Source organism: Seriola dumerili, unplaced genomic scaffold, assembly GCF_002260705.1.
Source record: "Seriola dumerili isolate Sdu_G_001 unplaced genomic scaffold, Sdu_1.0 BDQW01000226.1, whole genome shotgun sequence".
NCBI classification, from domain to species: domain Eukaryota; kingdom Metazoa; phylum Chordata; class Actinopteri; order Carangiformes; family Carangidae; genus Seriola; species Seriola dumerili.
The window spans coordinates 3,096,439-3,123,381 of record NW_019174481.1 but is presented as its reverse complement, the minus strand read 5'-3'; the positions used below and the strand labels follow the sequence as shown (position 1 = coordinate 3,123,381).

The 26,943-nt window shown below is 40.1% G+C and overlaps 3 protein-coding genes across 3 annotated transcripts; 2 read left to right on the top strand and 1 right to left on the bottom strand.

Annotated features, from left to right (window-relative positions):
• Positions 1-3,849: 3,849 nt before the first annotated feature.
• On the top strand, positions 3,850-13,539 carry pif1 (PIF1 5'-to-3' DNA helicase). Its single transcript, XM_022754990.1, has 12 exons — positions 3,850-4,419; positions 4,644-4,767; positions 5,017-5,142; positions 5,830-5,983; positions 7,483-7,597; positions 8,146-8,252; positions 8,449-8,588; positions 9,075-9,181; positions 9,325-9,412; positions 10,524-10,669; positions 12,236-12,427; positions 12,673-13,539. Exons 1-12 carry the CDS (start codon positions 3,868-3,870, stop codon positions 12,715-12,717), a joined length of 1,896 nt encoding a protein of 631 aa, XP_022610711.1. The 5' UTR covers positions 3,850-3,867; the 3' UTR covers positions 12,718-13,539.
• An 89-nt stretch (positions 13,540-13,628) lies between these two features.
• Positions 13,629-15,452, bottom strand: LOC111228882 (cytochrome b-c1 complex subunit 6, mitochondrial-like). The gene is made up of 4 exons (XM_022754991.1): positions 15,293-15,452; positions 14,752-14,817; positions 14,225-14,386; positions 13,629-14,059 (listed from the first exon to the last, which is right to left on the bottom strand). The coding sequence occupies exons 1-4, from the start codon at positions 15,338-15,340 to the stop codon at positions 14,027-14,029; spliced, it is 309 nt and encodes a 102-aa protein (XP_022610712.1). The 5' UTR covers positions 15,341-15,452; the 3' UTR covers positions 13,629-14,026.
• A 175-nt stretch (positions 15,453-15,627) lies between these two features.
• On the top strand, positions 15,628-20,621 carry nsun4 (NOP2/Sun RNA methyltransferase family member 4). Its single transcript, XM_022755108.1, has 8 exons — positions 15,628-15,721; positions 16,177-16,396; positions 16,669-16,849; positions 16,985-17,139; positions 17,283-17,443; positions 17,569-17,693; positions 17,841-17,973; positions 18,877-20,621. The coding sequence occupies exons 1-8, from the start codon at positions 15,629-15,631 to the stop codon at positions 19,018-19,020; spliced, it is 1,212 nt and encodes a 403-aa protein (XP_022610829.1). The 5' UTR covers position 15,628; the 3' UTR covers positions 19,021-20,621.
• The last annotated feature ends 6,322 nt before the right edge of the window (positions 20,622-26,943 follow it).

Below are 26,943 nucleotides of genomic sequence, written 5' to 3'. Positions count from 1 at the left end.
CGGAGTGAGACCTTCATTAGCTTGTGTCGGATGTGCCAGCATTGTAATCAAATATACAATGTGGGCAACAGCAAAATTATGTACATCAACAACCACAATACTCAATATAAAAAAACTCCCATTTATCTTGTGAGTCATTGTTACCTGCTTCATAATTTGATATCAACACATTTCCCATAGGTCATCAATGAGGTCAGTGTGGGATTGTGGGAGGTGAGAGGAGCCAATATTCACCATTTGTCCAGCTAATGATGAGAGTAAGGTCAGATGAAAATTGCAAATCGTGTCCTCCCGTGCCATCTCAATATATAAGACCCACCAACACACTCAGCTTTAATGAAAGTGCGCTCTATAATGCATCTCACTGCTGAGGGAAATTGGCTCTGTGAGCACAAAATGCTTTTTAAAGAACACTCTGCGTTTATTACTTAAGGCTTTTAAATATTGCCTCATTGGATGTATCTTTCCATTTTCCCACAGTGCTGGGAAATCACTGTTGCTGCTGTTCAGTTTTCTGTTTATCTGGAATACAGAGTATTAAACGTTGTTGTGGTTTCGACAGAGCCGTGTGATGTTCTGTGCTCATCTTCACCACATGTGCCAGAATATCTGCAGTAACATCAGAGGCCAGTGTTTACTATAAATGTACCACAAGTACAGATCCTACAAGCACAGTTGACTTAAAACCCCCATGCTGGAATCCACAGCCCGCAGGGGAACAAACCACATCAGATTACTATTCAAATATTAACCAGCTGAACTGATACAGCCTGACGCAGAGTGTGTTGTCTTTCATAACAGGAATGTTCTAACCTCATGAATAATCCCCAAGATGGAAACTTTTTAATGCTTTAAAAATCTCCTCTCATTCGACGTGGGCACATTTTTAATCTACCGGAAATTTTATGATCAAGGTTGAAGGTCTTCCTTTGAAGAACCCCGATTAACATTTCACCTGCAGTAAGGTCATCACAGCTCGTTCAATGGGCATAATCACATTTGAATATAGGGAATATATTGGGGCCAACAATTTCACATTTTAATGTTAAAATGGAAGCACATGGACTCCATCTAATAAGGCTATGTAGCGACCCAGAACAAATCTTTAAAATCTGCGTTACATTAGAGGTGAAGTCAGCCGATAATTGCTGAAGGAACTCCAGTGGGATGGTATGTTGCTTTGTGTCTGCTCGGGGTGTATGCAAATGCTTGCTAACACATTACTGATAAAAATTTTTACTATTTTTAGCAGTATCTTCTTGAGTTCATCTTCCCCATAGTGGCATAGATGTCATAGATGTCATTGTGGTTTTGAACAATATTATCTTTCCTAAAGTGCTGTACTAGTATCCTTTCATCTGACAATATCCACCTGTCACTGCATCTCCATTGGGTCATTTTTGTTTCCTATTTTACCTCAGGGCACGAGAACAGAATGTGATTGTTTTTTCAGTAACAAATGAATGAATGAATGAATCCAACTCTTGGTCACCATCCAAATATCTGCTGGATGGTGGAAACTGCACAGAACTAGATATGTTTAAAAGGTGAAATGTTTCTTTAACCACACAGTGAATTGAATGCCATGCATTGTTGTCAAATCTTTTCATACATATAAGATTCTAAGTGACTTGAAACAAACAGTATTGCTTCATATTATTTCCAGGGTGCATTTAAATTTGTGCCACACACACAAAGTAGTAAAATTTGCTGCTTCTCCTCACAGGTGGGGATGAGGTTTGTAAGCATGAGGACATTTTTCCATTTTTCTCTCTCCTCGCGCCTGCTGCTGCAGCACCTATCAGTTAACCTGTGTGACAAGCTCAGGAAGTGGAGTCTGATGAGAAAATAACCCAGGAGGAAGTGTGGAATATTAATGGCAGCTTGACTTGTGATTTGTACTGTAAGGCACAATTTTCAATGCAAGGTGTTTGCCTACATGTCACCCACGAGACTCTTATAAATATCAAGGCAATGGTAATATTTTATTGTTTAAAATGCATAAATCTTTGGAGTAGATTGTGATTATGTGTGGCCTTACTATAACTTTTTCTTCCTCATCACCTTTTGGTTTCCTGAGACATTTACTAGATCCTGCCTGATGGTTAGTGTGTATGTGATACTGATTTGTCCAGAATCAAACTGATCAAACACCTTCACCTTGCCTGTCACAGTTCATTGACCCCCCCCCTCCGCCAGGATTAAGGATCAGGGTGTTAGTCATTTTAAAATTTACTGCGTTCGGTCAAGCTTGTCTAATGATAGCTGCCCGACAGTTTGGGTACGTTCTCATCTCTTCTCAGGTTCTGGGAAGCAGAAAGTACGGTAATGTGAATATGATAGATGATTTGGTTCTTGGTGTGTGTGTGTGTGTGTGTGTGTGTGTGTGTGTGTGGGTGTATGTGTGCGTGTGCATGTGTATTATTAAACAATACTGAGGAAATGATAGTGAGTCATTACAGGGTTTTTATATGAAGCATTTGCAATGTAAGATAACTCACTTGATGATATTGAATTGTTTGTTTATTGCTCATTAGACATCATAACCTCCATCACTAATATCCATGTGCACAACTGAGAAGGGAAGACAGGGCTGTAAACCTCAGACTTGAAAGAGAAAAACATATTCAAGTCATATTTTCACCAAGTAAAGTTTAACAGTCTAAAGATACATTTTGAGTCCCATGCCTTGGATATTTCATCATTAGTGTTTTGGTGCAGAGTTTGGCTGGAGAAAGAATATTGAGAAAATGAATCAAGCGAAGAGCTGGACACCTTCTTTCCTTTAAGTTCAGCATTTTTTGAGGAGTTACTGCAACTGCACCACCACCAGCACCATTTATTGATGGTCTGAGAGTTGGTTTGTTTGCAATGATGAGAAGTAAATTTACTCAAGTACTGTTCTTAAGTACCATTTTGAGGTATTTGTACTTTTACTTATGCATTTAAATTTGATGCTGCTTTATATTACCACCAGAATTTCAGAGGGTGATAGGCCTATTGTAGAATATTTTTTAATCCATTACGTTTATTTGATAACTTTAATAACTTTGAAGATTCTGATAAATAATACAAAATATAATCAACAAATAGACTACATTAGGATTTATTATTATGTGTTAATGTGACGTAAACATTAATACATCAATAATGGTAATAACTTATTTACAATAATTTAAAGAAAACCAGCCTTTGTATATGTATTTAAGATCAGAATCATAGACAGGCTGTTTGACTGTGTATATACGCAAAGTTTAGCACATTTACTTTTGAGAAACCGTAAACTTTGCAGCCACTTCCGGATAGCCATGTGTATTTCTCACAGATCTGACGTCATCAGTCATAATCTATTCGATTGGTCAGGAAGATGCGGGGGCGTCACTGCTCGTCTCTCATTGGGTGCTTTTTTAAATCTCCTCCCTCTGATTGGCCGGGAGTGTCGCACTGCCATTGGCTGATTTCACGCACTGACAATTTGAAAATCGGTTGTTTCGCGTCCGGAGACGGGGAAGCTGCACAGACAGAGGGAAGACGATTTTATTTAAAAAAAAAACAAAAAACAAAGGTAAGATCTGGGTTAAAGTTTTCTGTGTAACTACATTTAAAGTTTCAGATCATGAAGTCCAGTTAAAATGTTACATTGTGATCTATAGCGAGACCACGATGTTCGTGTTGTTTAAATGAAGCACAGCTGCGGCAACTTTCTTACATTGCTTCAGTTCAGTCTGTGAAAACAAAGTATCGATTCCTATTTCATGCACTGTCGCACTGTGTTGCTTTGTTTGAACGATTATCTGACGCTGCACGAGACAACTGCTGTTCGTTCATTCATTAATATGGACTCTTATATTTGGCAGAGCTGCTGCCATGTTCGCCGGAGAGGACGGAGCCCAGCTGCAGTGCTGTGTGGCGATGGAGCAGCTCAACGCCTCCGGCCAGGCCACCCGGAGGCAGGTCATCCGGAAAGCCTCCGTTATTCTGGGCCGGAATGAGTTCCAGGAGATTATCCTCCGGGTCCACGACGGGAAAGTCCCGCAGAGTTACCATCTGAAAGAATTCAAACTTTTCACCAAGTTCGCCAGAGATGGTAAATGCACCGTCAAACTGCTCCCTGAAAACATCCAGGTGCTCATCTCCAATTGCCCCCCTGACCAGCTGAGCCTCTTCCTCAAAACCCTGAGCATCAAACACCAGGCCTGGCGGAGCAGCAAGCCCCTGAGCGACAGAGAGAAGCTCAAGGCCGGTCTTCCCCGCAGCTTCGAGGCCATCAGCCCCCTGCAGCAAAAGGACATCCAGAAGGTCAATGAGCTGAGAAGTAAAGCGGCTCCCAAAGGACTGACAGACCGCACCAACAACACGACCGCGGCAAGAACAGGACAGCAAGTCAAGAGGTCAAGGAGTGACAGCAACTTTAGCCCAGTAAGTTGTGTATACACACACACACACACACACACACACACACACACACACACACAGGCCCTGAATATCACTCACTGTCTTAGTTCTGACAGTTATTGTCTTGGATCAATTATATATTCTAACTCTATCCTACATATGAACTTTTAATGCAACACCATGTCCACACTGAACATCACATATGTTCCCTTGAAAATGTGTCACCGACTTCGTGTTGCCTTTTTCAGGTGAAGACAAACCCGACTAAGAAGCCCATCCTGTCTCTGCCATCTCGTAAACTCAATAAAGAACAGGCTGCTGTTCTCAGTGCGGTGCTCAGCGGCAAGAACGTCTTCTTCACTGGAAGTGCCGGTAAGTGTCTGACAGTAAGCTGACATTTTCAGAACAATAACTAGATGTCTAAAAGAGATACTCTGGGGCTCAACATAATATTTGACTGATGTTTCATCTTTTCATTCATATCAACATTTCCTTAAGCCAGCCTGGTGTAAATCTGCTTTCATGACACATTTATGGTGTTTTCTCAGCAGACATGAGCGCACACACTATTGTATTTGTGTGAAATTGTCTATTCAAAGTTCATTTAACTTTGTTTTTCAGGAACAGGAAAGTCTTTCTTACTCAAGAGAATCATGGGATCGCTTCCTCCAAAGAGCACCTTTGCTACAGCCAGTACAGGAGTGGCTGCATGTCACATTGGAGGAACAACATTACACAGTTTTGCAGGTCAGTTATTGTGCCTCGGAAGCAATCAAAGAGATTTTGTACAAGTGTATCTTTTTAGCACATAATTAGTGGTTGGGGATGTGCAGAGGTTATTTTGTTCCCGGTTTCAGTGAAGATTGTCCAAATAATTGGTCAGTTTGCTGGTTTCAGCCAAGAGCCATTCTAAAATCCAGCTGCATGGAGGAGCACACAAACGTCTCTGCATTGTCCTAATGAAGAAAAAAGCCAAACAGCATCTTCATTCGTAGAGCTGAAACTAACAGTTATTTTCATTATCAATTCATCTGCTGATTACTTTCATGATTAATCTTTTAGTCATCAGATTGCCTGTTTTATGTGTCAAGTCCAAAACCAAAGCCAGACTTGAGGAACTGGAAACAGTGAATGTTTTGCATTTTGTTTTGAAATATGAATGAAGTCAAAATAGTTAAAGTTTCTGTGGATGAACTAAAATGTTTCAGGAAGACAAGTGTTTTCAGCACAAAGAACAAGGTCTTTTAATCTTGTTTTCTATTTCTTTTGTGCTCCCCTTGATTGAGTCTTAGGTATAACGGAGGAGGAGGTGCTTTTTGATTAAATATCAATATATAGGAGAGGGTATGAATTGAGTATTTGCATACGTGTTATTCATTTGTGTCCCCTCTGATCATCTGTCTTTCCCCTCTTCTGTACCTGTGCTCTCTCCAGGTGTTGGCTCGGGCTCTGCCCCGCTGGAGCAGTGTATTGAGCTGGCTCAGAGGCCCGGGGTGCTGCAGCACTGGACCAGCTGTCGACACCTCATCATCGATGAGATCTCCATGGTGGAGGCCCAGTTCTTTGACAAGCTTGAGTCCGTTGCAAGGTGAGAAGAAATTCAAAGCTGAACATGGTCAAGTTTAGTATCATTGTAAAAAAAAACACACACACTTCATGATATTATATTATGTCAGAAAATATGTTTACATACACTTTAGTTAGACAAAACTCTTGCTTATGTGTTTGGGTTTAGCCACTGTGTCTGTTTAATTTTATTATGGCTAAAGGACCATGATGCTTCCTCAGTGGCTGCAGCTGTTAAATTATGAGACAGAGTAGAATCCATAGATATAAATAACAGATGACCTGAACCAAACAAAGGTCTTCATCAGTGATGGTAAAATGCCTCAGTGTTTTTCTATGCAAAGCTTTCCTGAACTTATTTTATATCATGTTTAGGATAATGTGTTAATGATTCCAATCGACCCTAACCACCGAACTTAATGATTAAAATGAACTAGTTTAATAATTCTTGACACAATACACAAAACATACAAATAAATTTGTCACTGGTGTTTTTAATATAATTTAATTTATGAAAATAGTTGATGTTGGGTAAACACCTAGTCATTGATAATTCATAAAATGATTTGAAAGTCATGAAACGGTTGGACTACTCATTGAAAGGTTAACTGAAGTTCTGGAAGTTTAAAAGTATTTATTGCGAAGCTGAATAGAAAACTTGAAAGTTCCATCCAAGTTTTGAATGTCTGTAATAACTAACTCATACTCTGGATGATGATGCGGTGTTACAGGATGTGTTTCCAAACACACCTTGGGGACATTGAGATTTCACACACTCCTCTTCAATATCAGTTCACACAAGGCGTCCCTCTGAAGTTTCCTGACACGGTTATACAACCAGCAGGAAGAATATCACATCAACAGTGTTGAAATTAATTCAAATTTATTTTTGTGTTACAGTTTATAGTTCCAGTTACAACAGATAAAATCCTGAGTTTTATTGAAGCTCAGCGGCGCTCTGCTGTGTGTGATCTTATATTGTTGCAGATAGTACATATGATTATAATAATAAGTCAAACTTACTGTAGCTGCACCTCTTTCCCTCAGCTGCTAAAACTGTGTTTTATTTTCTGTCCGTCTGTTTGGAATAAATAGATGAACTGAACACTTGGTATGAGCCTTGAGAGCCACTGTGGCTGAACACAGACAGAGAGAGTTGATCAAAAACAGCTCTTCTTTTTTCTTTTTTGTTGTTGTTTTTGGTTTTCTTTTTTGGTGGGGGGGGGGCTGAACACGCTGTGTTTCTAATACGAAAATATTATGCATGGAAAAAACGTGTATCTCCTCTTGCAGAGGTTGTCATGTAGGAGAGACACTTTTTAAAAAAATTTTAATTGCAAATTAATGGCAAATTTTCATTAGTTTCAACTTCTCATTTGCTCTTTGTCTTATGTGATGGTAAATTTAATATTTTTTGTGTCATAGACTGTTTATCAGGGGGAAAAGATAATGTAAATTCATTTTCAGGCCGCTATAATCACTATATTCATCTTCAGTGACGTTCAACTTTTCACTGCACAGGTCGGTGAGGAGGTCCACTGAGCCGTTTGGAGGCATCCAGCTGATCGTGTGTGGCGACTTCCTTCAGCTGCCTCCGGTTTCTAAAGGGAAGGAGAAGGCTAGCTTCTGCTTCCAGGTAAGACCATCTTGGAACTTGATGCTTCCTATGTGTTTTCCATTTTGTTAGTGCTACTGTGCGTCAGTAAGATGATGGGTTATAAGGGTGATTTGGGCATTTACACTGAAATGCTAGAAAATTGTAACAACTCTACGATCAATACAACTAACCCAGAGGGAAAAGAGGTTTTTTAAAAAAGCTCACAAAGAAACTGTCAGAGAGGCATTCATTCAACTCTGTGCTTTATATTGAGTGTAGTTGGTAATGGGAAGTCTAATATTTTGTGTACTCCTTTTGAAATAAATGAAAATTTAAAAAAAGACAGGATATAGAAAATGCATTGGGATTTTAAATGTGTTCCTATTTTTCCGTTATTTGAGTGTATATGCCGAGAGGTTGGTCTGAGTACATAAGAGTGAGTCATAACTGTACTGAGTCATTTAGACTTTCTATGTTTGTGTTGCAGTCATGAGTTCAGATCTGTTTTGTAGACTCTCTGCTTATTTCCTGAAGATCATTAATGGATGTTATTGGGGGAAAAAAAACCTTTTCCTGTGAACCTTCAGGCAAGGAGTTGGCGTAAGGTCATCCAGGTCAACATGGAGCTAACAGAAGTACGAAGGCAAACGGACCAGTCGTTCATCTCCCTGCTGCAGGCAGTGAGGGTGGGCAGGTAAAATAAAGGGCACTGTCCATTTTTCAGCTAATGTGATCACAGGGCAGAATTATTATTTTTTTTTAATCTTTTTTACCGAATGTGCAGAATATACTTAAATGGTAAAATATGCATAAAAGCATTAACAGCTCTTACAGGCACTCCAGGTGATTTTCTGTTCCACATAAAGTTTGTCTTAATTAACACCACCCAGGGTGACGGAGGAAGTTACGGCTAAGCTAATGGAAAGCGCCTACCATCACATCGAGAGGGACGGTATTCTGGCAACCAGGCTGTGCACACACAAGGATGACGTGGAGCTCACAAACGAGAGCAAACTCCAGCAGCTGCCAGGTCTGAATTCTTCCATTCAGTTACATAAAAAAAAAAAAAAATGTTTTCAAATTGTTTGGCTTGGAACCAGGTGAAAATTGGCTAAACTGATACCCGTGGCTTGAATCATGTGTTTTAACCTTGTCGAAAACTGTTTCCTCTCAATGTGTTTTCAGTGTCTGCTTGATGCCATTTGTTTTCAAACTCCTGTTATTTCCTGTTCTGGGTTACTTTTATATTGTAAGCCACAGGAACATCAGGGCAGTGTGCTTGAGTTAGGCAGCAGTTAAAATGTTTGTTTAGATTTTTTTTTTTTTTTTTTTTTTTTTCATGTTTGTGGTTTGACACTCAGATGTTTTTAGGTTCTTCACATGAATATTTACGTTTCCCCCGTCATATTTTATATATGAAACAGTCTGCCTTCACATTATTGTTATTATAATATTTATTATTATCATCATCATTATTATTTTCTACCTGTTTAATGGATCTCTCCCTGTCCCTTAGGGTCAGTGCGTGTGTTTGAGGCACTCGACAGCGACCTGGCCCTGGTGAAGACTATAGACGCTCACAGCCCCGTCAGCAGGCTGATCCAACTCAAAGTGGGAGCTCAGGTATGACCGTAGAGTGTAATTCCATAATCTCTGCACCTACTGAAGTTTGACTTGCAATACTGCACTTTTGATATGTGTCGAGCTCTGCACTCATTTGAGTGAAGACATGCTCTGAAACATTTCCTGAAATTTGTACTTTGAAGGTCATGCTGACAAAGAACCTGGATGTTGCTCGAGGTCTGGTGAATGGAGCACGAGGGGTTGTTGTAGCTTTTGATTCTGGAAAACATGGCAAGTATTTAATTATTATTCTGCTCAGAGACGCCAAAATTCATATCCGGTTTGACAAGAGAACTGCAAAGGGTTGTGTGAAGGAATGGTTTGACACTTATTCCTTCCTCCTGCCAAGAGTTAGATGAGAAAATTGATACCACTCATGTCTTTACTTATCAAGCTAGGGCCGAGAGACAGTTATCTTAGCTTAGCTTAGCATAAAAACAAGATACAGGTGGGAGCCGCTATCTTAGCTCTGTCCAAAGTTGAGAAATCTGTCTACCAGTAACTCTGGAATTTACTGATTTATATCATTTGTTTAATCAATATATTTAATCAGTGCACAAACAGAAATTGAACTAAAAGAACATTTCTTGGCCAGGTTGTTCAGTCTTTATGCTAAGCTAACTGTCCCTGATTCAAGCTTCATATGTACTGTTCAGACATGAGTGGTATCAGTCTTTACACTGAACTCTCTGTTTGATATTTAGGAAAATACTTTCTTGCAAAGTGGAATTTTTCGGCTGTTCTGTCAGGTGTCTGCGCTGTCTTTATTTTTTTGTTTCTTTTTTGATCACTTGTCAAACAGTGTTCATTTCTGTGACGCTATCTTTTTTTTGTTACTGATGCAGTTTGGGTTTGTCGGAGGTTTGTAGGAGGAACTCAAATACAGGAACTATTTTTGTTCGACCAGCCATTTCTTATGTTCACTTTAAAACATGTATCATATATGGGTAACTGCTGTTACAAGATTGCAGAATTGTTGTCAACAACCCTTGCTGTTAACCATGACCTTATTCAGTCCAAAGTCACACATAAACCCCCACCAGGAAATTACTCTCTATCAGTCTTAATGCCAGAAAATTACCTGCCACAAAATTACTCCCAGAAAATGACTCTCCATCTCTCTAAATACTGATTTCTGTTTAGCACTTATAATTCAGAGCTGCACTGGCGCTGTCCCCCTCCATTAACAGGAAAAGCATCACTGGAGGATTATTAATTGTAGGACAACTTGTCTGTGTTTTATGTTGAATAGGCAGGTCAGGCTGAAACAAAAAAAATGGCAAGTTACTTTACTGGTGGTAACTTTCTTCTACTCACTTGACTCGCTCCTTGTCTCGCTCAGGACTCCCACGTGTGCGTTTCCTGTGCGGCGTTACAGAGGTGCTGAAGACAGAGCGCTGGGTGTTCAAGTCCGGTGGTGGGATCCATCTGAGTCGACAGCAGTTGCCGCTCAAACTTGCCTGGGCCATCTCCATCCACAAGAGCCAGGTGAGCACAAGTTCAGTCACGCAGCGGGCTGGATACATCTTGTGTACAAATGTCTAAAAGAAAAATGCTGATGACCTTTCTTTCTCTTTGATGAAGACGTTGCTCAGTGTTGCCATGGGGCACCAGTGTTTTGTGTGGGTCTCTCTTGAATGAATGACTCACTTGATGAATGGCAGTTTTAGTTTAGTAGTCGCTTCCAGACAGCTAAAAATGGCTGACAGTTTGAGTGCAGTGTCTAAGCTTGCCTTGAAGTGCAATCATTCTTCTCCACATTATCGCATTATTGCAAGGTTAAGATGAGAGTGATGTCATAAATGTAGACTATTTTAATATGGAAATAATCAGCAGATGTATTTATTTAAGCAGCACAGTAGTGAGAACAGAAAACATACAAGCATTAATCACTGCATCTTTTTAGTCACGTTAGCGGCGTGTGGGATAGAAATGTCTGTTGTTCCAGTGGTGCACCACTCTGCAACAACCATTGTGTCCAGACATTGATCGCTTCTATTATAAGTTAATTCAATGGATGAATTGTGATAATGTTCCAGCAGGAGGCTGACTCTGTGCTTTTAAGTGTAATATCTCAACTATTGAATCACCATAAAATTTGGAACAGACATTCATGTTCCCCTCAAGGTGAACTGTTATAACTTTCATCATTCTCTGACGTTTCATTTAGTGCCATCACCAGGTCAAATTTTTAATTGTTTTTTGTCCAGGGGTTTAAGATGTAGCCATGTAATCGAAACTTCCCAGATACAGCTCTCTCTCTTCCCCTGTCATATCTCTGTGTGCTGTAAAATAAAGGCAGATAATAGTATTGGAAGAAAAAGTTCAGTTTCAAAATTATATAAAGAGAAACTCGGAGTAGGTGAGACTAGGTGCAGCAATAACATTTGGTACGGAAATTGCTACAGAGGCTTGGTCAGATACCCTGAACACTAACCCAGTATGAGTGTTATCCACAAATGAGCTGTAACTGTGTCATCACCACCCAGCTGCCGCACAAACGGCTCCCACTGGGCTCTCACAGCAAACTCCTATATCCTGACCTCGGACTATGAAATTGGTTATAGAGAGGAAACGGGGCCCTTTGGGTAATTGAGTTCATTGGTCACAACCAATGTGTCACCAGTGTTTGATCTGCAGCAGAGGCGCTGAGGCACAGGGACATAAAAACGAAATCCCACACCTGCATCCCTCCAGAGGTAATGATTTGATATAAAAGAATACTGGAGAACACGGGGGGGGGGGGATTGGCCATGAATCTTCAAAATAAGATGTGCAATACAGATCAATCTTGTGTTTGTATGTGCAGTAGGTGACTGGTTTTAACTTCAAACTCACACACACAATTAGTTTAATGTGTGACATAGTATTAAATTGATAAACTAATGAGGTGTGAATACATGTCAGAGTCAGGGGTTCCTGTTTGATGTTGGATACTAGAACATCCATCCAGCTGCAAAATGAACTACAAAATTCCAATGTATTCTGGGTTGTAAAATGGTTTTCATATGTTGGTTTGTTCTGACCAGTAAAGTCATCAATCATTTCTTTTAGGGAATGACACTGGACTGCGTGGAGATCTCTCTGGCACGTGTCTTTGAGAGCGGACAGGCCTACGTAGCCTTGTCTCGAGCTCGGAGCCTGGAGGGTCTGAGGGTCATGGACTTTGACCCCCGTGTGGTGCGTTCGGATCCAGATGTTCTCCTCTTCTATAAGAAACTGAGGAAGGAGAGGCTGCTCATGCAGGTTAGTATAGTGAGTCTACTTTTCATCATCATTCATGTACCAAATTACAGTACTCGCATTAAAGTGTTTAGAGTGCATTGAATACAACACATAAATCTAGTATTCCTGTAGAGTCACAAAAATAATAACACTGACAAAAACACAATCAAGACATTATCACTATATTACATGTTGTAGCAAATCCTTTAAGACGCATTCATTTATTATTGGATCTTGTAAAATGACTTTGTCTCTACTGTCTCCAGGCTTCCATGGACGATTTTGTTTGCAACAAAGAAAACTCTTGGTGAGAAGCAGAATGCCTCTCCATCATCTGTAATGTTATGCACTGTGTGCATGAGTTTTTTTTAATTATTATTTTGGGGACAATATGGTTGTATAACATGTCTGCAGTCACAGAAATCTACATTCACCTTCTACCTCATGGTTCCTGTTTTAACTTGCAGTACTTGAGGTCACACTGCCACCATGTGTTCATTACTGTAACTTTTGTTGTTTGAGAGGTTATTTTTTTAAAATGCCTTGATTTTTTTTTTTTTATTTATATTTTTATTTATTATGATTCTTAGCATGTATTCAAATAAAGTTTTAGTCAACATAAAATTGTGTTGACTATTCTTTTATCGTTGCCTAAAGTTTTAGTTAATGGAAAAGTAATAGATGAAAACACTTAGCTTGGTGAACTCAAAACAAAGATTGCTCTTTGCTTTACTTGGAAATGGAAAATAAAATCTATCTAATTTTGGTATTCATTAAGTAGTGCGAGCATCCATTCAGTGTGAGTGCCTTATTGCTGATGCACCTGATGCAATATGGGGATGTGCATACACTACATATTTTGTGTAGTAGGAACACTTAGGTTGTCTGAACAAATGTCAACTATAAAAGGTATCTTTGCCTGAATTTGGCTACAAGTCTGTCCCAACAGGTCTGGTTGACCATAATTTGTCATTTTGAGATACTGTAATCACTAGTCTACTAAAACTGACACTAAATATCATGACAGGATCAAACATAACATGCAATGCTGGAATTACTCCAATATTAATTTTGTCCATATCACCCAGCCTCTTTTTCTCATAGAAAAAGATCAAGCAAACAGGCTTCATTGCTTTGGTAGCCTGGTATAGTGAATATACAGTCACTCACTTCTTTAGCACAGGTGAGTGTAAAAAAATGAAAAGGAGCAATTCAGACAAACTGGAAACTAATGAAAATCTTTAATTTTTCTGGTCAGAGCAATGAATCCATGATCAAACCTGAGGTAAACTCCATTACTGGAGCAGAATACTTGCTATTGCATATGAAGTAACCACATTATGAAAGTCTGAGCCTGTATTTTCACAGCCTTTTAAGACAGATGTGCTCATCACCCATACAAGCAGTGATTCACAATTTACAAACTGCTTCTGACCCTTTTTACAAGCATGCACCATCTACAAAAAGGGTGGGGTGTATTTAGTCCTGGAAGCCAAGGAAGGTAATTTACATTAATACACAGGAGACAACAACAGACTTCAGAACTGTCCTGATTATTATTATTACTTTAGCAGTTAAGTAGATTCTACAGCTGCAAATGGTGAGAACTGGGCAGGCAGGTCATTTCACATTGTGGAACAGCTTGTGTGATACCTATAATGAGAAAGAACACAATTCACATTATCATTGTTAGACAAATAGGGCACAGATTGAGCTCTTCACAAAACAAGTCATATGCATTCTAGTCCTTCATATGCAGAATAAAGAAGGGTGCATGTATGTTTTCCTCCATTTCCACTCTTTGTGTCGCACACTTACACAATGGTCCCGTGCATGTAGGAAGTCAAAGAGCTCCTCTGTGCAGTCCTCCACTGTGTTGGACCTGGAGCTGACCCTGGCTTCACAGACCTCCAAACGCTCCTTGTAGTGCACACAGTGTTCAGCCTGCTCACACTTGGCTCGTATTGTTTCTAGAGGGTCCTGAGAGGGACATGAGAGAAATGTGATATATTGGGGGAATTGGGCCAGGACTTAAAGTACAATCTTGAGCTTGAACATGGCTGTGTAGGTCAAATAACTACAGTAAAAAAAAGTGCTTATATGTGTGATTGACACCATATGATTAAGCTGCACAATACATACTTTATCATCATGTATTGCAGCAGTTGAACAATGAGAAAGTGACTTTTAAAATAATTTTTCATTACTGTCTATAGCATTATATTTAGTCTTTTATGTTGTCCATACTTTTGTAGTGTTTCCTCAGAGAGCTTTGTGTGTGATGACAGGTGAGTTAATATTCGGACACAATGAAGGTTAATGAAATATATAAAAAACAAACTTACCACCATATCTTCCTCTTCTTCCTCCTCTTCCTCTTCCTGTTCCTCCTCGGCAGGTGCATCTTCCTCCTGGTCAGTGCCAATAATACCAGTAGACATTTTATTAGTTTGGTCTGATAATTAAGAGTTGAATGATGTTAAAATTACAATAGTATAATATATTCAACACACATTACATTTTAGGGCTACTTGTCGTGTTAAAGCCACGTTAACTAAGTAATGAAAACCCAAGTTAACAGGAACAACTCGCAGGCGTTACATATAACAGACAGGGGGTACCTGGACCAGTCATCATAATAACAAGTCACATCTTTCTTATAACTTAAACTCGTGTACAGTTGTTACAATTTTAGCTGCTGTCCACATTTGATACGTCAAATAAAGCTTAAACGTCTTTAAAAGAGCTGACACTGAACTCGTACGTTACACCACCAAACTAACAGCAGAGTCGGGCTAACGTTAATGTGCTAACTTGTTGGGTAACATAGACAAATACTCTTACAGCAAACGACTGTATATATACTATAACGATGTTTTTCACTACCTCGTCGTCGGGGTCGCCGTGCGTGAGCATTTTCCTCTCGAAAACCATGATTACGGCTTTGAAATTCACCACAAAATCCCGACGGAGGACAGAAGTCCCAGCTCAGCAGCAGCCCCGCTTTTCGTTGAGGACGTGAGGTCGGTCACACACAGGAATTAACTAGAAGGATCACCGGATAAAACTTCCGATTGAGGAAAAGTGATTATTGACGTTGCTTTGGTCCAATCATCGACCTAGCTTGTGTGTAAGACCCGCCCATTCGAATAGTTCATGCATCCGGAACGTTTCTTTTTTCCGTCCGAGCGAAGTCGGACTTAAAAGCTGTCGCACGGCACGATGGCGCTGCTCATGGACACCAGATTTCTCTTGAGAAAAGTAAAAGATTTAAGGAGTTTGACGCCCAAGCGAAACCGAGTGAAAGAAAAATGGGTAAGTTGTCAACACAGGAAAACATAAAGCTGTTGATAACTCTCGTTATCAGTGAAAATTGGACACAGTCAGAGGTTTAAAAGATCTTTATCTGTCAATAATTACTAGCTACAAAGCTACATGCAGTAAATGTCTCTACAAAATGTCCTTGACTTTTCACAATAACTATGTGCACGCATGTATGCTCCTGAAATGTAAATAATTAACAGCTGTGTTGATGCATGACAGTATCACCCACTGTGTAAATGTAATAAATGGCACTATGTATTCCTTAAATTTTCAACTGTAAGACATAAATGAACTTCATGATGTTTCTGCTGTTTCATTTAATTTTTATTTATTTTTCACTGAGGAATATAAAACTAATCCTCTCTCATCGTGCCCCTAATTGTAAGCGTTTTACTTTACTTAAAACATTTAAAATCAGTGTATTTACCTCTCTTCTTTTTGATCAGGCTGCTACGCATCCCAAGTACCCCCCTACCAGTCTGGCCCTGCAGCACTTTGATGCCACCTACAGTGTCCAGCTGGGGAAGATGTGGCCATCAGTTCGAGTCGCCTTGCTGTCAGAGAGAAAATATGGAGCCCTGCTCAACAATTTCTCCCATGATGCTGTTCTGGCAGATCTCCAAGAAAAGGGATGCAGAGACTTCATCAACGACGCAGATACAGAGGGTGGGCGTGCATTTCCAGAGTTCACAGTAAACCTGCCAATGTTGGCTTATTAGTTAACCCTGGTAGAGAAAGCGCTGTGCTTTCAAGTTTTGATAGTGAATGTCAGACATTTAGAGTTTTCGTCTTTCAGAGCAGTAAAAGACACATTTATGTTCACAGTGACTATTCTTGAATATGACGGATGTAATTTTATGTCTGAATTCACTGAGAAAATCTAACTGCAGTGAAACAAATCTCTCTGCTTAATTCTATATTGTTCATCACTTCTGCAGCTCAGCCATGCTTGGAACAAGTATCTGAGGAGGAATCAGGTGATGTTCCCGTGAAGAAATCTGACAGTGACGGTCAGCAGCTATCTCCCCCACAACTTAGTCCTAACATCCCACAACTTAGTCCTAACATCAAGTGTGTCGTGTTTCCAAGAGGGGATATCACAAGATTCAAGCCTGCGAGGTGATCTTATTCAACTTAATGGACAAAAATTCAGAATCTGAAACATTTTGATATCTGTACTTATTGCAGCTGTGAGTCAAAATGTTAACTTCCAAATGAGTGTTTTGACTCTCAGTTCCCTTTTGTTCTCTTAAGACCAGACACGTACAGGTTGCTGGGTTACTACCTGCTGGACGCGGCATCTGTGCTGCCTTGTCTCGCTTTGAATGTTCAGGAAGGTCACAATGTGCTTGACCTCTGTGCTGCTCCAGGAGGCAAGACCCTGGCTTTACTTCAGACCCAGGCTATCAGTAAGTGGACTGCTCTCACGTTTCTATTTTGCCCACTTGGCCCATGCCAAAATCTTTCTTTCCTGTTCTCTGTTTGTGAAAAGTAGTTTTGTTGCTCTGTTGGCAGTTGTACTAACTATTCACCACTTGTGTTTATGTCGAAGGGTTTTTGTGTGTAAATGACACCTCAGTGTCTCGGACGTTGCGACTGAGAAAGGTCCTACAAAGCTATGTTCCTAAAGAGTTTTTGACTGACGAGAACATACGCATCACCTCCTTTGACGGCACCAGGTGGGGGGATATCGAAAGGAACAGTTTTGACAGAGTAAGACACATAATCATGTTTATCCATTTTCAGAAAAAATGACAGATTAGCAGCGTCTGAATTAATTACATATTTATCCAAATCCTACCACTTTCTCCACCTCCTCCTTTATTCTCTGTGTTCAGGCCCTTGTTGACGTTCCCTGCACTACAGACAGACATTCTCTCATGGAGGACGACAACAATATTTTCAGTAAGACCAGGACTGGAGAGAGACGGAGGCTGCCACAAGTACAGCTGGCACTGCTGCTGTGAGTATTAAAGATGGTGTAAGTGGCGTTACTACAGTTGATGTGGTTCCATTACGTCACTATATACACTAAAGGATTCCACTGTAAAGCTACAAGTGAACGTGATTATTGTATATGAAACGAACAAACCCTCTCTCTATCCTGCAGGGCAGGAATCGAAGCGACGTGTCCCGGTGGGGAGATCATGTACTCCACCTGCACACTCTCTCAAATCCAGAACCTGAGTGTGGTGGAACAGGCCATCCACTTGGCTCGAGAGAAGCACGGCATCCACCTTGAGGTGAGTCAGACACACACACTGTCAGTATCAACAAGAAGCTGTATAGTAGAGACGCACTTCAGAGTAGTGGAAGACTATTAATAGGAATGTGACTTCTGAAATGTTGGAAATTTATGGATGGCCCTAAAACAAAGCAAATACAATCGGGAAAGCACAAACATTAAGGGAAACCAGAAATGCAACAAACACCAAAGCACATACAAATAGGGAAAACACATGTAGAAAGAATTGCTGCACTAGTGCTCTGGGCCACTAGGGGGAGTGGTGGGCTTGATTTGGATAAACAACAACTTTCAGTTTCTAAAATATATAAACCCCACTGCCTCTGACCATTTTCCTTTTTATATAATTATTTTCATTGAGTTGTGGAGATATACAGTATCTGTACATATTTGAACAGACACAGCATTGTTTTTAAACTGTCCAATAAAATGTGTATTTAATATGTATTCAGCTTTGTCTTCAGACAAACTGGCAGCAACAAATTATATTTCAACTCTGAGACAAAATATTCCAAAAGAAAATGTAATGTATTTCAAAATGCGTTGGACAGCTGACCCATTGGTACATTACCAAAGAGCTAGCCGTTGTCACCCCAGGACAACAGCGCTCAGTGAACAATCAGTCATCTCTGGAGCCACAGTGCGAGCTGCTGCATCCTCACATCTCCAAATACACTTCCACTGCAGCAGTTTGTGTTGCATGTTCCTATTTGCCTTCGTGTTTTTGTTATTTATTACATTCCTGGATTTCAAGGATTTTTCCCTTGATGTTTTTGCTTTGTCCTCGGTGCAACTGTAGGAATTTCTTGATTAAGACTCCGGAAACCCAAACCACACCAAATCAACTGACCTTTTCGTTGACTTTCCTTTTCCCCCCTTTCCTATTCATATCCACCTCCAGGTTGTTGATCTGCAGCCCTTCACACACATGTTTAGGAAAACCTTTCACTTCGCTCCTGACCTCCACCTGGGTGAGATGGTCATCCCACATTTAGCCGCTAACTTTGGGCCTATCTACATGTGCAAGCTAAGGAGGCTGACGTAGACTTCGGACTGATGACCAAGTTTATCTAGAAGCTTGTGGACTTCTGGTCTCTCGGGTATTGAATGACTCTCCGCTGCCAGATTAATACATATCTACATTTACAAACTGTACCTGTTGGAGCACAGTTGATGGACTTAACTGCTGACTTTTTCAACACTGGAGTAAACGAAGTATCCAGTTGATGGACATAACTGTGGACACACTGGACAGCGCTGAGCTACAGGTTGTCATGGAGACTTTTTGAGACTTGTAAGCTAACAGGAATGGCACATCTCAGTTTTGGGATTCTTGAATTATTTGAGAACATTTTTCAACACAACATAATGTACTGCGGACTGGATGTGTATTTTACTTGCAGTTTTATTTTTGCCCCATAGGTGGCAACAACAGCTCAAGAGTCAAAGTATCCTGTATATTCTGTGGCCACTAGAGGACACTGAGCATATGTCTGGAAAGGTTACAGGAACTCCAGTACATACAGGATGTCTTCCTCTCTGTTGGACACATAGAGATGAATGTTTCAGGTAGTGGAATCACATTACTGAGACACAAATTCCTGTCAGAATTACCTGCCCTCTTTAACTCTCCAGTGAAAATGGGTTTGGTTTGTTCTATGGTTATTCATCAGGTTTGATGGCTTTGCCTAATAATGCGATATGTGGCTGTGTGGAAGGAGGCCATAATGAACAGGCAGGTAATGACTTATTTGACCATTTGGCTTCTCACATCTGAATCTGTGCAAGTTTCATTATTATAGCTGGATTGACTCCATTTTGCATTGACATCACCCAGAGGTGAAACGTTTCCTCTCATCACAACCTAATGTGAGCGCAGAGGTGCCTCTTTTTCTATCACACCGCCGATGACCCTTTATGTTGTCCTGCCCAGGCAATGTAGCGTGAAAAAGGTGTGTGTGTGCGCGAGTGTGTATGTGTGTGTCTAACGAGTCCACCAACCATATCCCACTGTCATTAAGCTGCTCCAAGTGCAGGAGCTGGCTCCCATCCGCGTGCAGGGATGGACGGCAGCCATGCGGCTGCCAGATGAACATTAAAGAGGCAGCAGAGAGCTAAAATGGGACGTCTCGCCCTGTTTTGCCCCTCCGCTTTTTTATTCCACAGATGAGTGCAGATAATTTTCTGTGCGATTGTGAGTGATTACTGTATTACTGCGGTAAAAGGGGGATGTATCGGGGAATGCAGAGGGAATTAATGACACATAAAAACTATTTTTGTATTGACTGCTTTCGTCTCCAGGGCCCTGAATGCCTCTTCGCGCATCTTGTGATTACCTAAACGTATTGTAAATATGTGTTTCCTATGGGCTCTTACATAAATTTACATGTTTTAACACTCAGGAGACGGCAGACTGTTAGAGATGACTTACTCTCTATTCTGCCTGTCTATAGACTCGACTGGCTGCCCGCTTTATTATTGAATTAGCCAATGAAGCGCTATGCATTTGTGTCCTTGTGTGTAAGCCTGTGTTAGGGAGACGTATGCTGTGTATTAGAAAGATGAATATTATGGATTTAACTACACAACCGTGCTTCTGTTGTGTTTTCAAATACAATTTAAATGTTGTGTTTTTTTTTTTTGTCAATAAAGATGCAAAACACCATCATTGTCATATATTTTCACCTCATATGACACAAGCTACTGAATGAATGATCTTGTACCCTTTAGTAATGAACTCTATATGTTAAAATTGAGCACCTACAGTAGGTTGTTGAATGACAGCAGAAGCAGAAAGTGACTGAAACTTAAAGGACGTACAGGAGTTATTGGAGTTGTCTAAACGGGCTGAGAACCTGCCACTTCTAGAGTTAATGATTCAGTTTTGTGTCTTCAGTGGTTGGAGATGAACATTAAGGTGTCTTTACCTGGAGGCAAACAGTGTCGTAGTTCTAGTCTGTGTATTTAAAGCAGATGCTGCTGTTCTGGCTGTGGCGGGTTTTTTTTTTTTTTTTTCCAGCCCAGGGGTTGAAGATCAGACGTGTGTCCCAGTTGGTGGTGGGAGAGAGGATTTCACCAGCGGGGGTCTTTGTCACAGAGGCGCTGTGTAGACTGAGCCCAGCAGGACGTGCTCTCTGCTGGTCTCAGCCACAGGCCGCATAGAAAATGCTATATGTTTTTTGTTTTTGTTTTTTTTTTAAATTCCAGATTACAGTTGTTCATAAAAAAACAAAGCAGATTTCTGTTTCTGTTATCCAGTTGTCTATTGACAGTAGTGAAAGGATCATTTTCACTCAAACTGATATTACAGCACAATGACAGACTGAGGAGATGGAGAGAGATGGATCACCTAGATCTCGTACTGTCCTCTAGAGGCCAATTTATATTCTGTCATGATTTTCATGATACTTTTTACATTAAGTCGTGGGGTTGGGCTGCATGACAGTTTCTGATTTGTCAACTGGCAGTTTGTTTCTCTACTATTAATGCTGAGGTAAGAACCTCTTTAACATCTGTGGTTGTTTTAAACCATTGTGGACAAACCTGCAAGTCAACCAGTCAAATCTCTCACTCTCAGTGCTGGTCATTTTATGATTTTCTTTTATTTTTTCTTTTATTTATTTATTTATTTTTTGCATTAACCAGTGGTGGAGGAAGTATTCAGAAGTAAAATACATTAAATTGAAAATACTCTATTACAAGTAAAAGTCCTAAATTCCAGTGGCCCCAGTGACTGATGTACTGGTGAAACTATCAAATCATTAATAATGATCCATCAGTGTGCAAGAAGCATTTTACTGTTATAGCTGTTTGAGATTGAGATAGGTTTAACTTCTGTATATACTGTACAGTCCGGTAGTTTAGTCACATGGTTCCCAACCTAGGGGTCCATGGGGCAGGCCCCTCCAAAGGGTCACAAGATAAATCTTAGGGGTCATGAGATAATTAATGGGAGAGGAAAGAAGAATACCCAAATTTCTGCTATTCAAAATTATATACATTTTTGGACTTTTTTGGTGAAATATTCGATAATTGGAAATGGGAAATCACTTGTTTATTTTTTCAAAACCATTTGGAACCACTGTGTTCAATCTTAACAATGTTGTATTTTATAAACTCATCAATGTTTGTTTTTAAATGTAAAATCCTAATCTCAAAAGTAACTGCAGTTGTCATGCAGTGGAGTAAAAAAGTATAATCTTGACCCCTGAATGTTGGAAAAAGGAAAAAGTTAAGTAAGAAAAAAGTAACATTTAAGTGCAATACTTGACTAAATGTACTTAGTTACTTTTCACCACTAGTATTAACATAATGAAGCATCTTGTCAGGTATTTAATTTTTTACTGATTACTCGTTCTCCTTTGCTTAATATTTCCATAAAGATGTTCCCCATTAATTTCCCAGAAACTAGAATAACCTAATCTTTGATACAGGATTTTATCCATATCACCCACTCCTAATGTGTATTTCACATGGACATACAGTGGGACAGGCCTGAGAAGATACAGGGAGTCCCACATGGTTGCTTTAAATAACATTTAATGATACCATGTGAGAAATTTACTCAATGTTTTTGTTGCAACAAACTGCTAAAAGTGTTTCCCCTCAGAACTAAAGAATCTCCTTTTTATATTGCTTCCAACAAGCGTCGTACACCAGACATGTTTTCGGCGTGCGAGCTAAGCTTTCACCGACAGACTCGATACTCCATGAACTGGCTGAGAGCACTCCCGTTCGGTTTAGTGAGGCCCGCATTGGAAATGCAACCGTAGGTTTAGGCTGCAGACAGATTAAGAAGAGAGAGAATGGGGGTTTTCTTCTCTCTAAGAAGATTACCCGGGGAGGGGCGAGATGGCAGTCAGAGTGTTTAAGAAAAAAAGGACAAGAAGAAAATGGAAGATGAAGTGGAACTAAAGGAGGGTGGCCCAGGATACACAGTTTAGCCACCTGTTGTTTGCCTCTTGATATCACTCCTTTCTTTGTTTTTCCATCTGTATAACCAACCATCTCCGCTCCGTCTTCCTCTCTCGTAATGAATTAACATATCAAGATAAAAGTCAGTTTAAAACACCTCAGGGGAAAAAGGCCAGGGATTGTTGTCATGTCAGATTTTTTTAGAAAAGTTTTGACACCTTCAAGCATCATGTATGAGTTAAATTTCTGTGTGAATTATAGCGTCCAACCAAGTTTTAGCTTTTTGTGCATGTGTACTATATGTGCAGCTGTGAGCCTGATTATACTTGTGCTTCGCTCACCCTTAAGTTCCCGCTGGTGGTTTCCAGGAGGGCTTTGATGTGTATCTGGGCAATGCGCTATTAGAGGGATTTCCCTGGGCCTGACAGCTCAGAGAATATGCGGCGAAATGGCAATGCCAGTGGGCTAAAAGAATGCTGGAAATAGGATTAGGATCATATTCTGGCAGACCCTGTCACCTCCTCAATGGGCCGAGGTTTCTAACGCTGGCACTTTTCATTCTCGCCATGGTTAAAACCTTTAAGAGAACCATGGAGAAGAGGGAGAAAAACGCACTGATTGAATGGTACACTGTGATTTTTGTGTGGGGGGCTTGCTCTGGGGGGCTGTGTGTGTGTGCGTGCGTGCGTGCGTGCGTGCGCGTGTGTGCTGGTGCGTGTGTGAGAAAAGGAGAGTCAAAGCAAAAGATACAGCAAACTAGTGTGGGTCAAATACAAAACTCTCTTGTTTGGATGTGTGTGAAAATGTAAAGCTGACGTTTCTATTGCAGTCTTAACTCTGTGGCAAAGAGAAAAAAAGAACACTGCAATAATTTGACTACATGTTTACAAGTTACTTTTATGAAATACGTTTTTGAGAAGTTAAGGACTCTTGAAAAAATGTCTGAATTTTAAAGTATCGGGTTCGTATTGTGGCATCGTTTCCATTATAGGTTTTCACAGACACACACACACACACACACACACACACACACACACACACACACACACACGCACACATGTCACCACTTCCTTAAAGGAAAGTAGATGGAGATGCGTGTGTGCACATAAATAGGTGGTTATGGCATTAGTGGTGAATATACAGCCCTGAGTGTTAGAGATGGAAGCACCTGATCCAGCACCAAGGGCTCAACACACTTGACCCTGCAGCAGTACAATCTAGCAATCCTTGTTCAACCCTCGGGGCGTGTGTGTGTTTGTGTGTGTGTGTTTGTATGTTTGTGTGTGTGTGTTTGGGGGATGGGTGTTAAGAAAAAAGAGAACATTTGGAACAAGAGTATTGTGTTATGTTTTCCGGTCCAGAGCCCCATGGGAGGAAATCCAGCCGTGCACAGATTCCTCTCCTGGATAACAAGGACATTCACTCCGGCTGCATATCCACACCACAATCTTATCAGTCACACAATCGGGATGCCCTTGGCCGAGGACACACATATGTATGTGGTGTAATAAAACACAACAAGGTTAGGGTGAGGTGTTACACCCATATTAACGCTGCTAATCTGGTGAGATCATTATCCCCTTCTATCCAATTTTTGGAAAGCAGCCATTCATAACGGTTGGAAATATGGCTCGGTGCAGCCGCCGAGGTGGATTTGTTATTTACACACACTGAAGGGAAAATATATGTTAAAGGCCGATTCAATTAAGAGCAGAGCAATGTCACACAGACAGGACGATACATGTGAAGTTTACTGTGGGAAGAGCAAGGGCACATTTTGGAGGATGTGGAAGAGATGCCCAGTTTCCCCAAGTGTGTGTGTGTGTGTGTGCGTGTGCGTGTGTGCATGTGTTTGAGTGTGTGTAGGAGCACGGTTGGGTTGGGGGTCTGTGCGTTTTGACAAACCATGCTGTTAAAGATATAATAGCAGCATAATCACCGCCCCAGGCCGTCATTCTTCAGGATAATGGCCTGCTTATTCATTGGGGATGGCTTATGTCTCCACGCAGCTTTTTATTTTTCAGATTTTTCAGATTACGTTGTTCTTTTTCTGTCCCTTTTGCTGCCCTACTCTTTGTCTCCCTGCAGATTCTCATATATTTTACTTGTATGTTTGTTGTTCTTTCAATTTGACCTTCTTCTCACCGCTTCGTTCTCTTGATGCTTTTCTTCACCTTGCTGTTTCTTTTTCCTCTCACATCACCTTTTCTCCCATAGTTTAATATCTGACAGAAGGAAGGATGGACTGACACTGGATTGATATCACTTTAAATATATAACTTGCATTGTATTTTACTTGCCTTTTATTTATATTTTACACTGGCCAAAGTCAGAGATTGAACTAACTTTCTTCCTTCAGCGTTCTTTTTGTGCACTCGATCAATACATTTTCTAGTTTGTTTAATACTCATTGAAAGATTAACTACACCATTAAAATGCAAGATCCTAAACCTTATATCTACTTGTTGTATTTCTAAATTCATGCAGTTTAATGGACTAACTGTAGCGCACCACCCATGTCAAAGTGTGGTCATTACCCAATATTCAGCACAGATAGAGAAGTCTTCATTGTAAAGATCTTCAAGCAATGTTTTTATTTGATGATTATTTTACAACAACACTAGTTCAAGTCTACATTGTTAGGGAGGAGTAAAGGAAAACAACACTGCTGATGGTCCGATCACTTTCTCCTCCAACAATAGAAATCTATCTACCACTGGACCAAGTAGTTTGACAGAGACAGTCGGGGAGACGGCATTAGAATAAGAGCGACAACAGAACTCAAATAGAGTCAAGACAGCAGTACACGGAGAACTCGGCTCAATTATTCACTGAAATCTTTTCACCTTCTTTGACTTCAGTCTGGATTGATTGCAAACTACAGAAGGTGGCAGTTTTCCAACTATCCAAATTTGTTCCACTGCTTATTTTAGGTCAAATCCAGAGAAGAAACTGAACACACTTAAAATATTAATTCAACCCAGAATCGGTACACAGACAACCAAGAGAGGAGGGGTAGACGGGGCTGTCGGTGAGCTCAGCAAATACAATCTTACAATCTGACAGCTAAAGAAATTTTATCCGAGACAGAGTCCATTATCAATTATACAACATAATAGGAACTTTACAATTACCCTACCAGTAAACATTAATAGATAAACTTTTTTATATTTTACATATTAAAATAATGTGCATTTTTTTTTCATATGAAGACTTTACTTGCCAGAACACATGAACAGAAAACATCAGAGACGTGTGTGATTCTCCTCACCAAGTGCTAACAGTCGGCCTGACTTTCAATGAAAAGCTGCATGTTTCCTCAAGAGAATATTAAGGCAAGAATAACTGCTGAGAAAATATGAGTCAAGACAGTATTTATCCAATAGTCCAAATGTGTTTAGCATATCATTGTGTATTCAATGGAAATTGATTTACATTGAATACAAAATGATTTCCAATTGATGTCAGTCATGCTGCTACCTTAATTGAACGTTAGTGTACAGACCTTTTGAATTTATAAAGGCTGCTTTAAATGGTATGCATGTTCATAATTGCATTTGCCCCAGCTCCCTCAGCCCAGGGCAAAATGTAATTAAAAGCTTTGAGAATTTAGTCACTGAAATCATTTTCTCATTATCAAGCCAGCCTCTGTACAAAGTGGCATATTACTGGCCATTAAACTGGTAAATTAGTCACGTTTAATTATGCTGTTGAGGACAACATGGCTTGGGTTTATTTTTATTTATGTGCTGTTATGTAGTACATGCTATGTACATAACCACGTTTCTTAATTGAAATGTCAATGGTCCTTTGACAGAAATGGTCTCTTTGCTGCACGAACGGGATCTTTTTTTTTCCTGCTGGCTAACTGAGCCTAATTCCTCTAAAAGTGCCTCATTTTCACATTATTCTTGTAAACATTATTTGCATTTTCTTTTTAAACTGAGTGCATCCATCATCAGCTGTTCACATCATCTTTAGTGATTCTTTTTTCTTTTCTTTTTTTTTTTAAAGTATTTCAGATGTTAGGAGGGTCCAACTTTACATGTCTGTT

Bases quoted from the DNA above. Each gene is read 5' to 3' on its own strand.
- pif1 (XM_022754990.1), top strand. From the start codon at position 3,868: ATGTTCGCCGGAGAGGACGGAGCCCAGCTGCAGTGCTGTGTGGCGATG. The intron at 5,143-5,829 runs GTCAGTTATTGT...TGCTCTCTCCAG, and splicing joins AACATTACACAGTTTTGCAG to GTGTTGGCTCGGGCTCTGCC. The intron at 9,413-10,523 runs GCAAGTATTTAA...TGTCTCGCTCAG, and splicing joins TTTTGATTCTGGAAAACATG to GACTCCCACGTGTGCGTTTC.
- LOC111228882 (XM_022754991.1), bottom strand. From the start codon at position 15,340: ATGGTTTTCGAGAGGAAAATGCTCACGCACGGCGACCCCGACGACGAG. The intron at 14,818-15,292 runs GTAGTGAAAAAC...GGCACTGACCAG, and splicing joins ACGGCGACCCCGACGACGAG to GAGGAAGATGCACCTGCCGA. The intron at 14,060-14,224 runs GTAAGTGTGCGA...TTCTCATTATAG, and splicing joins TACATGCACGGGACCATTGT to GTATCACACAAGCTGTTCCA.
- nsun4 (XM_022755108.1), top strand. From the start codon at position 15,629: ATGGCGCTGCTCATGGACACCAGATTTCTCTTGAGAAAAGTAAAAGAT. The intron at 15,722-16,176 runs GTAAGTTGTCAA...CTTTTTGATCAG, and splicing joins ACCGAGTGAAAGAAAAATGG to GCTGCTACGCATCCCAAGTA. The intron at 16,397-16,668 runs GTGGGCGTGCAT...TCACTTCTGCAG, and splicing joins CAACGACGCAGATACAGAGG to CTCAGCCATGCTTGGAACAA.